Source organism: Macaca thibetana, chromosome 1, assembly GCF_024542745.1.
Source record: "Macaca thibetana thibetana isolate TM-01 chromosome 1, ASM2454274v1, whole genome shotgun sequence".
Lineage (NCBI taxonomy): Eukaryota > Metazoa > Chordata > Mammalia > Primates > Cercopithecidae > Macaca > Macaca thibetana.
In genome coordinates, this window is record NC_065578.1 from 116,229,958 (window position 1) to 116,245,286 (window position 15,329).

Consider the following 15,329-nt stretch of genomic DNA (forward strand, 5'->3'; position numbering starts at 1 on the left):
AATAATAGGTGGAGAAAACGAGATAGCTTTAACACGGTGATCTTTTTTTTTTAACCTTGACTCAAATTAAGGTATAAGGTTTTCATCATCTTCTGGTACACACATACTTTTGTTAACTTAACAAAATGTAATGAAACAATATTTATCTCTTACTAAATGCAATGTACTAATATTTAGTATTTTCTATTTGGTTTAATTTTGTCTTTAAAAACATGCACATGCTGGTCACGACTACTATAAATTCATTTCACAAGCCACTAAAGGGTGGCAACCCAGAATTTGAAAACATGAATTAAACCCGTGAAAAAACAGTGGCAGTAGTAGATTAGTTTGCTAGAGCTGCCGCAACAAAGTACCATGAACCAGGTTGCTTAAACAGACATTTATTGCCTCACAATGCCGGAGGCCAGAAGTCTAAGATCAAGGTGTTGGGAGTGGTTCCTGCAGAGGGCTGACAGGGAGAATCTGTTCCATGCTTCTCCCTTAGCTTCTGGTGGCTTGCTGGCAATTTGTGGCGGTCCTTGGCTTGTAGACATATCTGCTTAATCCCTGCCTTATCTTCATGTGGCTTTCTCCCTGTGGGCATGTGTGTGTCCAAATTACCCACTTTTTAAGGATACAGTCATATTGGATTAGGGGCTCACCCTATTCCAGTATGACCTCATCACAACGAATTATATCTGTGACAACCCTGCTGCCAAATATGGTCGCATTCTGGGGTACTGGGGGCTAGAAGTTTCACATAGGAATTTTGGATGGGGACACAGTTCAACCTATAAAAAATGATAAACATACAATATTAATAAAAGGTTCCCGTTTCCTGGAGCCCTTATTACATGGCAGACTCTCACCTAGACATTTTATTTCATTAACTCAGTGAAGCCTTCTTGTCCCAATTCATAGTGGCAGAAGTCAAAGGTAAGAGAGGTCTCAGATTGAAACTTAGGTCTCCTTGATTTCAGACGTACTTTCTCTTTTATATATTGTTGCAAGAACATCAAGAAGGAGCCATATGTGTTTATTTGGTGCAATTGAAATGCTAAACAGGTAGTAAATATACACTGCAAAATCATGCTGAAGTTGATTGCAGTGGAGACATCTTAAAGGACTCACAGGTGCCAGTCGTAGGGTCCCTACCAGAGAGGCCTGGGAATTGCACACTCTTAGGGAAGGAAAAGCTAGTGAAGTCTTGTCTGTGTCCACTGGGCTTATCCCCGGCAACCAGCTGCTGCATTCCTAAGAACACCCAGCAACCAGCCTGCCTCTCTCCCTTTGTGCTTCCCCATCCTCATTCTGAATTTAGATCAGAACAAAGAGTAGAGAAGGAAATGAGCCAGAAAATAGAAAATTAATACTTGGTAAAATCATCATATTTTAAAATTAATTTATAGGCAATGTCAGATAACAGGAGTTAAATCATTTTATCAGCAGGCTGCTCTAGGATTTAAAAATGGGCATCCGTCATTGTAAATCAGGTCTCAGGAGCCCCAGGGAATAATGGTCTCTAGGGATGAGGGCTGATGTAGGGTGGGCAGAAATGTAAACACTTGACTAGCTGTGCGCTTTTCTTTCACACAAAACCTAAAATATTTTTACATCACATCGAGTGGTTAGGGTGTGTTAAATAGTAACTGGAGGGAAGAAACTATTGAGGTTTACGGTCAACCTGCTTTTAATGCTTATCTTCCTCCCTCTTAGTCCTGGGAAACTGGTTGTGTGAGAGGTGCTCATTTTGAGGTTGTATTCGTGGCTCATTATTTAAGGGACAGGCTTAACCTTCTGCATAGACACATTTTCCCTGGTGGTTTGGCTATCACGTTTCTGCCATGCCTGTGAGCAGGAGCATCCACAGGTTTGCCACATTTGTCCCGGGAAGACTTTCTGTGATTAAAGACCTGCCTTTCATCTCTTATCATTGCAGCTCTTTGTCGAGGCCGTGTGGTGAGAGTCCCCACAGGGACCCTGGTTCGAGTGGTGGGCACTGAGCTGGTCATCCCCTGCAACGTCAGTGACTATGATGGCCCCAGTGAGCAAAACTTTGACTGGAGCTTCTCATCTTTGGGGAGCAGCTTTGTGGAGCTTGCAAGCACCTGGGAGGTGGGGTTCCCAGCCCAGCTGTACCAGGAGCGGCTGCAGAGGGGCGAGATCCTGTTAAGGCGGACTGCCAACGACGCCGTGGAGCTCCACATAAAGAACGTCCAGCCTTCAGACCAAGGCCACTACAAATGTTCAACCCCCAGCACAGATGCCACTGTCCAGGGAAACTATGAGGACACAGTGCAGGTTAAAGGTACAGTCCTCACATGGGCTTGTTATGCCAGGGGCCACACCTTTCTCTGCCCCTGGGCTGTGGTTGACTTTGTCAAGAGACTTAATTTCTCTGAGGCTCTGCTCCCTCCTCTGTCCGGGGGAATAATCATGACTTACCTGATTAAAGGCAGGGATGGGCCAGATGACCTTAGAGGGCCCTTTCTCTTCACTCCAGTATGGTTCTGAGCCACCCTATGCCCAGTGAGGTGGAGGCAGCATGATGCGGTGGTGGAGAGCTGGCTCTGGAGCGAGGTTGCCTGTGCTTGTTTAGTCCAGTTGCTGGCTCTACTACTTGTCAGCTGCATGACTGTGGGCATGTGACATGCCTCAGCTTCCTCCTCTAAACTTAAAGGTTGTGAGGACAGGTGAGTTACCAGGTGTAAAGCCTTAGAGCAGTGCCATGGTAAGCATTCAGTGGTTAGTGACAGGAAGGGGATAGTCATGTTAATGATGCTCAGGTTTATGGGAATAACAGGCACTTCAAAGTTCATGTCTTTCTCTGTGACTTTCATGATTTAAAAGTACGTGTTTGTACCAGAAGTTGTATGTGTTATATGTAGAGAAAGAAGATGTGGTCTCTACTAGCTTATTGACCTAGCTTTGCAAATAATTACACCTTATGTACCTGGAATGTTTTGGGATTTGTTTTGGGGGTTTTGTTTGTTTGTTTCATTTTCCAAGTCCTTTTAGATGTACTCACACATTCAATTCTCTGAACCCAATCAAAATAGGGCAGAATATTTCCCTAATTTATACATGAGAAAATGGAAGAGCATAGGTTAATTACTTGCCTAAAATCACACAGCTAATTAGTAAACGAGCAAGAACAAATCATTTTAATTTGGGGCTAAGAAAATAGAAACATTATAATTTGTTGTTATTGTTACTTAATTATGCATTTATTTGTACCCTGCCTTGTTCCCAAAAGGATTTATGTCTGGGTCAGAATGTATGTAATTATCAGAAAGTAGAAAATGCACATGGTGATATAAAAAGCGAGGGTTGATTGAGGCATTCATTCCCTCATGACTTGTACAACCCTACCATAGCTCAGAGACTGTTCCCTCACTAGACTCATCAGGGGATAAAACTGCTGTGTCCATTAAAGAAGTAATGAAACACCCAACCTACCTCTTTATTCCTATAGAAAATCCCGGACATGTTTTTTAGAAAAAGACACTCTGGTATTGGAGCTAAATAATGCCACATGCCACCTTTTCATTAAGCCAGACACACCCTTGTATCCCCTTGGAGTCTCCTCTTGAGTGGGAGGGAGGGTAAGGGGAGAATTCCCCTACCCCCATCCCACTTCCTCCAGTGTGTTTCAGCCTTTTCTGCTGTCTGTGGAAGGCAGGAGACAAGAGGAGGCCTTTCTTGGGTGAGGAAAGCAATGGATGACCATGAGAGAGACTGACTGCTGCCCAGGTGGAGCCTCTGATGGTTGCCATGTGTGGTCCAGGGTCTGCCTGGCCTGCAGCTTCATGGCTCTTGAAACCATTCATCTGTGCTCTGAGAGATGAGCTGGCCTTGAGAACTGAGTCATATTAGCCAGACTCACAGACTGATATATATATATACTAGAAGGTCATTATATTTATTTTGCAGTAGAGATGGGTCTTCGGGATGTGTCCTCCTAAAAATGTAGCAGCTTTTAAATGTTACCTAGAATAGCCCCTTCTCAAGGACACTGAATTAGTTTCTGAGTGTGGAATTGGGGGAAAAAAACCAAAGAGATGATGAATAGTGGTGGTGGAGGGTCCTCTTAGCCAGCTCATCGACAAGCCTGATAGATGTTTCCTGCTCCTTGGTAGTGGCCCCCTTTCTGGTTACCAGAGTAGCAGTATCCATCGCTTACTGCTTTTTTCCTGAATACACCAGCGATACTTACTTGATCACGGCCCCCTTTTTCTAGACTGTAGAAGTGCCTGGGCTGGTTCCTATCATGTGGATATGCTGTGTTCACCCTAGACATTCTTGGTTATTCCCCAGGCTGCAAGCCACAGGCAGCTCATGCCATCCTTTCTCCCCGGTGGATCTTGCTACTTTAAGTCTAGAAGGTCACTTTATCTGCAGATTCTGCAGGCTCCCTACCCTAGCCCTGCTCCTAACCAAAGAAATGTTTGACAGTCATACCCCATGTTTTATCATGACTGCTGAGTGCCAGGCACGGTCCTGGGAACTTGCCCTGTTTAACTTAACTCTCAGGCCAACTCTATGATGAAGATCCAGCTATCATCCCCCTTTTAGGAAACTGAGGCACAGAGGGGTAAAGTAACTTTCCTTAAGGGTGGCAGAAGCACATCCCATCCCCAAGGCACGACTCCCACAGGGAGTTTTCACCATCCACTTCTAGCATGGGGTTTTTTGGTACCTTTATTTTTCTTTTTCAAGTCAGAAAGTCAATTGAGATTACAGATGAATCCAAATGGGAAAACGTGCCCATCCGGGCCCTGGAATGGGGGAGGAAGGAGGAAATTGTGGTTGCAGCGGTGGACTGGCCCTTGCTGGCTGGGGTCGGTGTGGATGGGCTGCTGACCCAGCTTTGTCTCTCCGCAGTGCTGGCCGACTCCCTGCACGTGGGCCCCAGCGCGCGTCCCCCGCCGAGCCTGAGCCTGCGGGAGGGGGAGCCCTTCGAGCTGCGCTGCACCGCCGCCTCCGCCTCGCCGCTGCACACGCACCTGGCGCTGCTGTGGGAGCTGCACCGCGGCCCGGCCCGGCGGAACGTGCTCGCCCTGACCCACGAGGGCAGATTCCACCCGGGCCTGGGGTATGAGCAGCGCTACCACAGTGGGGACGTGCGCCTCGACACTGTGGGCAGTGACGCCTACCGCCTCTCCGTGTCCCGGGCTCTGTCCGCCGACCAGGGCTCCTACAGGTGTATCGTCAGCGAGTGGATCGCCGAGCAGGGCAACTGGCAGGAAATCCAAGAAAAGGCCGTAGAAGTTGCCACCGTGGTGATCCAGCCGACAGGTGAGCTGGAAACGATGCATTATAGGTGCTGTTATTTTGTGACTAATGATAGTGGTATAAAGAACTGGGCCAGGGAGCCCCATGGCCTTCTGACAACTGTTTCTGCTTCCCATGTGAGGCCTTATTTTTAGGGGAGAAGGGAGTAGGGTGTTGAGAGGCTGGAGGTGTGTATGGGGGTGCATTTGTTTTGTGCTGAGGATGTCTGTTGTTTTGCTTCGCAGCTGTTTTTATCTAAATTCATGTCCATGGAAAACCACAGCCTGCACATAACACGAAGGCAGATCTTTCATTCAGAGTTTAGGTGCCGCAGTCCCTCAGCCAGATTAGGTGGGGCTTGGTGTTCAGTGGGGCTTTGGGGTGAAGGTGCCACACCCTGCCCCCTCAGCTTTATCGGGTTTGGTGTTTCCTGAGTCCTTGGACCTGCCTTTCTCTGCAGCTGTTGGGGTGTGTGCCTGGCTCATCCCAAAACCTTTCATCTAACTTGTATCCTGTAGGCCTGCCCTTTGGTCCCCTCAGATGTGCCTTTCCTGGTAGTGGGAGGAGCTCTCCAGAGCAGGGCCACTTGCTTTCCTGTGTCATACAGACCACAGGAGCATCCAGTCATGGGGTCTATACAAGAAGCCCTTTGTCCTGTCATCTGTGAATCAGCTTTTTTTTTTGTTTCCCAACCCTCTACTGCAGTTATAGAAGTAATTAAGAAACTACAAAATGCGTTTTAGGGCCGGGCGCGGTGGCTCAAGCCTGTAATCCCAGCACTTTGGGAGGCCGAGGCGGGCGGATCACAAGGTCAGGAGATCGAGACCACAGTGAAACCCCGTCTCTACTAAAAAAAAAAAAATACAAAAAATTAGCCGGGCGCGGTGGCGGGCGCCTGTAGTCCTAGCTACTCAGGAGGCTGAGGCAGGAGAATGGCGTGAACCCAGGAGGTGGAGCTTGCAGTGAGCCGAGATTGCGCCACTGCACTCCAGCCTGGGCAACAGCGTGAGACTCCGTCTCAAAAAAAAAAAAAAAAAAAAATGCGTTTTAGAAAACACATAAAAATAAAAGGAAAATATGCTATTGTTGACTCATTGTCCAGCCAGCATCAATGGAGAACCTACTGTGTGCTCAGCTCTGTTCTGGGCCCTTAGGTCAGAGGTATTTGAGGCTTGTTCCCATGGACTGTGGAGCTTCAGGCTTTACAGAGACAGTGTATAGAGACCAAGGCAGGGCAATGTCATTGCTCAGGATGAATGGATGTCCTTGGTTTTCTGCGAGTCTGACATCTTCAGATCTCAGAGTACTTTGCTGCTGTTGCTGCTGCCTTCTGTTTTTTAAACTGGGAAGACCTTGGTTGTTGGACTCATTTCCTGAGCATGAATGTGAATATGTGACATCTCTGTTGTTCAGACGGGAAGGAAAGCAGGAAACAATACGCAGGGGGAATATTTTGTCTCTGAAGCTGCATTGTCCTGAGCTCTTTACTCTGCACTTATACCACAGCACAGAACCTGGATTTGGAAAAGTGGGTGGTGTAAAAGCAGGTCTGAAGTTCTTGAGTGACTGTGGCCATCGAGGAAAGGAGCTGCTCATTACCGGTCAATCTGGGCTCCAGTGGCTGCAGAAATCGCTTTCCAGATGGACTTAGGTTACCTTTCTGATCAGAAGTGATTGCTCTGGAATCTGCCTTAAGAAACCTCTGTATATTAAACTTGCATCAAACAACTCTTTTAATGAGGCAGAAGAGTTAAGAGTTTCCGCTTTGTAGAAAGTTACACTTTTATGAAAGAATATGAATTCTAAAGACATTTCTTTGTTTCAAACACACCACAAGACCTGTAATATCTACCTAAGAGACTTGAACACTCTGAACTTATTAGGCAGGTAATATCTGGCTCTCAGATGAAACAGCGTTCATAATCTTTCCGTGCCATGAGACTTTTCGACAGCCTTTTGAAACCTGCAGACCTTTTCTCAGAATTACCATGTTTTAATTCATAAAATACAGTACACAAAATGACAAAGGAAAATAATTATATAGAAAGTTATCAAAATGCTTGTAAAGCAAATTGGTTTTGTAGTAATATTATGCAGCTTTATTAGTGCATTGATAATAAGATAGTGGCAGGCTTAACGACAACTGTACTTTCTGAATAGTAATGAGTATACATGATATTTCAGGATGTCTGCAGCAACTGTAATGTGATGGGAAGGTATCTGTGATTTCTATTTGGGGTAGTCCCAGACACAGGCAATACTATACTGGTTTGTTGCTTACTTTCACAGTGGCAGGAGATGCTATATTTCAGGTGCAGATTAATAAAAATAAAGATGGAGTTTTTTCCTATCCAAGTTCATAGACTCTCAGAATTCTCTTTGTGGACCCCAGGCTAAGAACCGCCACACTAGGCTTATGGTCCTTCTCTTCTTGTGCACACCTGCACTGTCCGTAGCTGGCTGCTTATATATTCTTATCACATTGTTATGATAGATGGCACAGAGTGAAGCTGTGCTACCCATGTGGCAGTGAGCCTCCTCTCCAGCCCCTCCTCCCTGTCGTGGGAGTGGTCTGGTTACTGCAAACTTTGTGTCTGATTTATGGATTTAGTTATATTCAGGGACAGAGAACCTGCCCCACCACAGGCTTTGTCTGAGGTCCCTTCTTTCATTACAAATACTTAGAACTGGTCCTTTATTTTCCTTTAACCTACTCCATCCTGTCTCCCAGCAGTAAACTCCCAAATCCAGAATGTGTGGGACCTCTGGTTAGTGATGTGGCAAGATATTGAGCCACTTACACAGAGAAAATTACAAAGTGAACTGCACAGCTGAAGAGACATCCCTGCCAATATTTTCTGAACCTGAGACTCTGTTTTCTCCATCCAAAGAGTCCACAGCTGCTTGTTAAGTACTTCTTCACTGACCCGACTCCCTCCTGAGTCGTCTTTTACTTCCAGTAGCTGAAGTCCTGGCAGAGGTGACTCCAGCAGGATTCCAGGGTTTCTGGCCACAGGCTTTGACTGTAGAATGGTTCAAACTGCAGAGCCTGGCTCAGGGCAGCAGTTTCCATACTTAGTCCTCTCAAATGATACCCTCAGGTTACTTTTGGCCCCTTTAAAGAGGTGAGGGAGAGAAAGAATAAGACTAGGTGGAAGGAGAAAATGAACTTTTAAATTCCCTTTTCTGGCCAAGCACGGTGGCTCAAGCCTGTAATCCCAGCACTTTGGGAGGCCGAGACGGGCGGATCACGAGGTCAGGAGATCGGGACCATCCTGGCTAACACGGTGAAACCCCGTCTCTACTAAAAAATACAAAAAACTAGCCGGGCGAGGTGGCGGGCGCCTGTAGTCCCAGCTACTCGGGAGGCTGAGGCAGGAGAATGGTCTAAACCCGGGAGGCGGAGCTTGCAGTGAGCTGAGATCCGGCCACTGCACCCCAGCCTGGGCGACAGAGCAAGACTCTGTCTCAAAAAAAAAAAAAAAAAAAAAAAATTCCCTTTTCTAATACTGTGCCCACCTCATTTTCTGTTTTCTGTCTAGATGGATCTTGAACTTGACTTGAAATATTTGTTTGAAATATTGTCAGGCTTTGGACATATTCATATGAAAGTAATTTACGCCAAAGAGCATGGGCTTTGGAGTTGGTCTTTTCTGAATTGGGTCCCTGAACTTACTGGGGCCAGTGCAATGCTGTTGATGCCAGCGACTTGCTAGAAGACCAGGGCCGTGCCTCTGCTTGAATCCCCTGGGAGGTGCTTGGTACTTGTCATCTAAGTAATTGTTCCTGGGCATTTCACAAGTTGATGTTTTTCTACTCAGATTACAGATGCTCTTTTAAAATCTTCTGAATAGAATAAAATGTTTCCACGTGAAAGCTTTGACAGGGGAATGCTGGAACTAGATCTGTCTTGAATCTGTGACACTAAATACTTCATCTAAATATAGTCTGCTTTTAATTATCCACACTAATGAGAAAGGACAGTAGTGCAGATAATCGAAAAATCATCGTATTTTAGTTTTAGGATATGTTTTATGATTGGCTTTTATGTGGGTATATCTAAGAAATAAATGATACTCTCAGTACATTACATTTTGAAGACTTGACTCAAGGAAAATTGTCTGGTTTCACTTTCCTGGCCCTTCTGTTAGGATTTTTCCCATTTATCCCTTAGACAGTTTCACCCTCACTTCTGCTGCCCTATTCCCTAGCCCCCAGTTAACAATATGTACCAGTCAGAACCAAACCTTCCTTTTCTGTAAAATCACCCAAGTTTCATCATGCACATGGAGAATGTATAATTTTAGTTTTATAGTCTTTTTTTTTTTTTTTGAGACAGAGTCTCACTCTGTCACCCAGGCTGGAGTGCACTGGCGCGATCTGGGCTCACTGCAAGCTCTGCCTCCCAGGTTCACGCCATTCTCCTGCCTCAGCCTCCTGAGTAGCTGGGACTACAGACGCCCGCCACCATGCCCAGCTAATTTTTTGTATTTTTTTAGTAGAGACAAGGTTTCACCATGTTAGCCAGGATGGTCTCAATCTCCTGACCTCGTGATCCACCCGTCTCGGCCTCCCAAAGTGCTGGGATTACAGGCGTGAGCCACCGCGCCCGGCTAGTTTTATAGTCTTCAGTAGACTGCTTATCAAAAGATAGCATAACAGTGAAGAGCAGAGTTTCTTTTATTATTATTATTATTATTATTATTATTATACTTTAAGTTCTAGGGTACATGTGCATAACGTGCAGGTTGGAGCAGAGTTTCTAAAGGCAGATAGCCTGGATTTGGATTCCATCTGTGCCACCTATCAGCTGTGTGACCTTGGGCAAGTTACTTAACTTCTCTGTGCTTCAATTTCCTCATAGTAAAATTAGGATAATAGTAGTACCTACCTCTTAGGGTTGTTTTGAGGATTATTATATGTAAAACACTCAAAACACTGCCTGGCATATATAGCAGGTATATATAAATGTTTGTGGCTATTGTTTTTATAAAATAAAAAGAAATGTGGTATGTTCTGTTAATTTATTCATTAAATAATTCTCAAGCACTTACAACTGTACAAAGCCTTCTAACTTTAATACTGTAAATAAGAACTTAAAAGGAGATGCTCTAAAGAGGGTGGAGAATAGAAGGGGCAAACATAATCGATTACCTAGATGTATTTGTTTTTCATTTTCAAGTTCTGCGAGCAGCTGTGCCCAAGAATGTGTCTGTGGCTGAAGGAAAGGAACTGGACCTGACCTGTAACATCACAACAGACCGAGCAGATGACGTCCGGCCCGAGGTGACATGGTCCTTCAGCAGGACACCTGACAGCACCCTACCTGGCTCCCGCGTGTTGGCGCGGCTTGACCGTGATTCCCTGGTGCACAGCTCGCCTCACATTGCTTTGAGTCATGTGGATGCACGCTCCTACCATTTATTGGTTCGGGATGTTAGTAAAGGAAACTCCGGCTACTATTTCTGCCACGTGTCCCTGTGGGCACCCGGACACAACAGGAGCTGGCACAAAGTGGCAGAGGCCGTGTCTTCCCCAGCTGGTGTGGGTGTGACCTGGCTAGGTGAGTGGTTTGGAGAATGACTTTTAACCTCTCCAGCTTAACCCCTCCTCGGAGTTATCTGAAGGAGTTATCTCAGGAGGCTCTGCACTTTGCATTATTTTGACATTATTTCTGTTGGTTCATGCATACTTTGGCCCAGATAGATCCCAAGCTGAGGATGAAATAGAATCTGGCAGGCAAGGGAAATGTTTAGATAATGTGGCCTCAGTTGTCTCAATACCCTCATTTGAGAGTATATAGTTTCCTTTTGTTGTCGACATTTGCAGGGTCAGGGCACTGCTGAATGGCTCTTTGAAATGAATCTTTGTTGGAGGGAGAACGCTGCCATTCTTCGTTTGTTTCTCTTAGACTACTAGGTGCTCCCTGGCAGGAGCTGGTGCTTTTCCAAAGCCCAATGCAGAAAGAGAATTCCTTCAGTTATTGGAAAGCGTGTTTTTTTTTTTTTTTCACGTCACACCCTGGAATCCCACAATATATCTTTATATACCAGTTACAACTAAAGGGCCCGCCTGCTTCTGTTGGCTTGTTTTGTGGGTGCTCTCACTCCGGATTATAATTTCCCCAGTGGAAGAGCAGCGTGGCTCTCAAATGTTGACCACCTTGCCACCCATTTTATAACAACCTGCTGTATATGTGAAGATCTTTGGCATGTCCTCTTATTTTATACTAAGCTCCTCTTCCCCTACCTCTTTTTTCCCTAAATGTTTGCCCTCCCGGCAAAATGTACACCAACTTTTCCTAATTTTTGTTATGCCTTATAATTGCAAGTAATCAAAGGAGGGATGAGGTCAAGCTGGGTGTGGAAAGCTTTGCTCCCCACCTCCATTATTACAGAGATAGGACAGGCCTACCATCACATTCTCCCCCGTTTTGCTCTCTCTACTGTCCATGAGTGCCTGAGCCCTGATGAAGGCATTTGGCATTGCTCTGATTATTAGCAGGCAAAACAGATCTTTAAAGGCCAGGAAACCATTTCCTCCTTTGTCTGATCCTTCTGCTATGACCTTCAACTCATACTTATCTCTTCCTTATCTCTGCATGGAAATCTGCTTTTGGGTTAGTGGCATATTCACTCTCTTTATTCTCCCCCCTAATAAGCCTTTATTTGGCAAAGATGGGGAGTTGGCCAGTGGAGACAGCGGGGGCAGGGAGAAGAGCAATGAGAGTAAGCAGAAGGGACAATCCGATTCCGATGGAGACGAGGCAGGGTGTTCATCAGCCCTGTTAGCAAAGTGATCCTTTGATATCTGAAAAGAAAGAAGCGGGGTTTATCTGGTGAGCTTTTTATTCCTGCCGTCTGAACCCCGTGCAAGAAAGTCACTATGAAGTACTGAACTGGAACAATGTTGGCCCAGCTAGAACTCTCCTTAGCAACCTTCAAAATAAAACAGATGTTGTCAGCACCAAAAGAAGATTTTTCATCTCTGGAGCTGAATTTGTCTCACAGCTCTGATCCTTGGTGTATTGTATGGTGCTGTCAAATCCCAGCACTGGCTCTCCGTACCCGCTCCCCCTTCAACTTCTGAATCCCAGCTTGAGGACTTTTTTTTTTTTTTTCATTGAAAGTGCTGCTTGCACTCCAATTTGAGGCTTCTTTGAAGTACTTGTGCATTGATCCCGGCATACCCGGGGGGAAATGCAGGGACTGTCAGACAACTGGAGGGGAGCTCTGGGAGAAATGGGCTCCTTTAACTGGAAGGGATTTGTTGGTAGCTGTGTTCTCCAGAGGGTGAAAAGAAATAAAGAGACTAAATTGTGGAAGAGTCTCAGTTATTATCCAAAGGATCCTGTCATTTGTTTTCCTATGGAGTGCCACTACCATTGTGAAAGTCATCAGTGTGCTTTTCCCTGACTGATGCTAACAGATACAGAACCTGCATCTTCCCCGGTGCTTTGCACGTAATAAGCACTCAATAAATATTAGCTGAGTGGGTAAATAAACCAGTACCCACACATGAATTTTGTTAAAATTTGTGCATAGGAGAATTAGAATTGCTAGGAAAGCAGTAATGTTCAACTCCTAGGATATTCAGAGATATTTGCCCCTGAGTAAACCTAACGAAAGTGCGAGTGGTATGAAAAACAATTGCGTTCTTCTTTTGTGTTCCTCTTAAATCTTCTCCTCCTTCACTGTGCCTATGACTCAGACCACTACAGCTGCTTGGACGCTTGTCAGGAGCGGGTAGGGCATGAGCACAGCAGCAGGTCCTTCTCAAAGAATTCCCCGCTGGACTCTGTCCAGAAGCCAGTGAGCCTGGCCTGACACTCCATGGTTGTCTCTAGATACGTAACGTGCACGTATATGCATATGGATACCGTACCACATACAACTTGGGACAAATATAAGGTAATTGAGAAGTGACCAAAAAAGATAGACAACCTGCCAAGCACTCTGTTTATATAGGTGGTCTCAGGTCATGTAACTCTGGACTGTTGTCACAGAAAAGTTCTCGAGAGGGCTGGTTTGCCACACAGGTAAGATGCAAAACTCAGTTTTGCCACTTGGCAGATTAAAATGAGTAATTACGGCCGGGCGCAGTGGCTCAAGCCTATAATCCCAGCACTTTGGGAGGCCGAGACGGGGAGATCATGAGGTCAGGAGATCGAGACCATCCTGGCTAACCCGGTGAAACCCCGTCTCTACTAAAAAATACAAAATAGCCGGGCGAGGTGGCGGGCGCCTGTAGTCCCAGCTATTGGGGAGGCTGAGGCAGGAGAATGGCGTGAACCCAGGAGGCGGAGCTTGCAGTGAGCTGAGATCCGGCCACCATACTCCAGCCTGGGCGACAGAGCGAGACTCCGTCTCAAAAAAAAAAAAAAAAAAAAAGAGTAATTACCATTTATTATCTACTGTGTGCCAGGCACTGGACTAAGGACCTTATATGCATTAAATGTTCAATGTGAAAATATTTTTGGCCTTGGGACTCAGCTTCACTCCTGAAACTCCAGAGCATAGTCCTAAGAGCTGGGTAGTTCTTGGCTTCATTTGCTTGGGGCTTGTGTACTGAGCTAGGTGAGGGGGTTGAAGCTGATTGGGGTCTTCTAGAATTCCACTGTGCTAAGCAGGAAGAGAGGGCGATGACGTGAATGGGTCTGGCAAGTCCAGAGCACTTGCAGCCATTGAGAGGATCATGATAATTTTTTAGAGGGTGAGAAAAAACCTCTTTTACTTAGAGTGTATGTCCTACTTTGAAGGGAAAGAAAAAAGATTTAAGTTGGCTTGCAAAATGAAGTACAATTTAAAGCAGGAAACATAAAAATCAAGATCAAAAGGGTAAAAGAAGAATAGATATTGCAAGGTGGTTGGTATGAATTAGTTATTATATTTGAGCACTGAAATTGCCTCTGAAGTTCTGAAGAGTTGAGACAAAAAAAAAAAAAAAAAAGATGTGATTATACAGTTCTCCTCTGAGGAAAGAAAACATAAACTCTCTCAGAGAGACAAACTTTCTCTTGGCACTGAATTTATCATGTGCTCTTTCATTCTGGGGCATTGGAAAACATAATGGACAGGGCTTTCAACTGTCCTTTTACAAAAGGCCCTAAATGATTGTTTAAATGGATGTTTCTTATATCCACCCTCTATAAAAGCTGAGGACATAAATCTTAAGTGTGTGAAGGGTTTCTGTAAGAAGCCGAATTACTGTGGGGGACAAATGATGCTTTGTGTTGATCCAATTTAGTACATGTCTAAAACAGAGAACCTAGCAGAATGGCTAGTTAATCTGCACATTAAGCCATCTCCTTCTGCTATCAGATGTCTTAAATGAGCCTTTGGCAAGAGTTGGATACTAATCAGTTCATGGTTGAGCTCTCTGCCCGAAGTACCAGACTTCTGTGGTGTTAATTGGAAGGGGTTCCACAGGCTTTGGATATAAGAGCTGGAGGAGGCAGAGTTGAGTTCTGCTGTTCAGTCTTAAGAACCTGATTTGCATTCTTCCCCACTAAAGGACTGGCCCCTCTTCAGCAGTGCGCCAGCAAGGAAGGTAATTATTTTCTTTAAAAGGAGCTGTTAATCTGCTAAGTACTTGGTAGAAACTTTAGAGTTCTGGGCCATTTATAGGAGATAAGATTTAGACCTGTAGGGTTTTTAAGGATAACTATTATCAGCTGTCTGTCCAGGATTATTCTGGAAGGCAGAAGAGCACGTGGCCAAGTGTTGGAGTCAGGAGACCTGTGTTAGTCCTCCTTCATCACCTTCTAAGGATGTTGCCTCGGGTGTGTCGATGAACATTTCCAAGTAAGTTTTGGTTTCCTGGTTTAATATGAAAATGCATATAAAGCGCTTAGTATGGTGCCTGGCTCTTAAATGCTCACTGCATTTTCTTGGTGGTGGCGATGATGATTTGTTTGTGTTTGAGGGTCTTCCCCACCAAGTTCTTAACCAGTTAAGACCTAAGAGTTTGTCTTAGGGCACGGAGGAGCCCAGCGTAGAGGACTAGGAACATGTGTGTCCTAAAGGCAGCTGCTCCCAAGAGGAGCTAAAGAAAGGTGTTGAGCTGACCACATC

The 15,329-nt window shown here is 45.2% G+C and overlaps 1 protein-coding gene across 1 annotated transcript in view; it reads left to right on the top strand.

The window, feature by feature from the left end:
- Positions 1-15,329, top strand: part of PTGFRN (prostaglandin F2 receptor inhibitor) — a 79,110-nt gene that overhangs the window by 32,651 nt on the left and 31,130 nt on the right. The window contains exons 2-4 of the mRNA XM_050748101.1: positions 1,922-2,290; positions 4,867-5,280; positions 10,439-10,819. Coding sequence (XP_050604058.1) covers positions 1,922-2,290; positions 4,867-5,280; positions 10,439-10,819 — 1,164 coding nt within the window. The remainder of the gene's footprint in view (positions 1-1,921; positions 2,291-4,866; positions 5,281-10,438; positions 10,820-15,329) is intronic.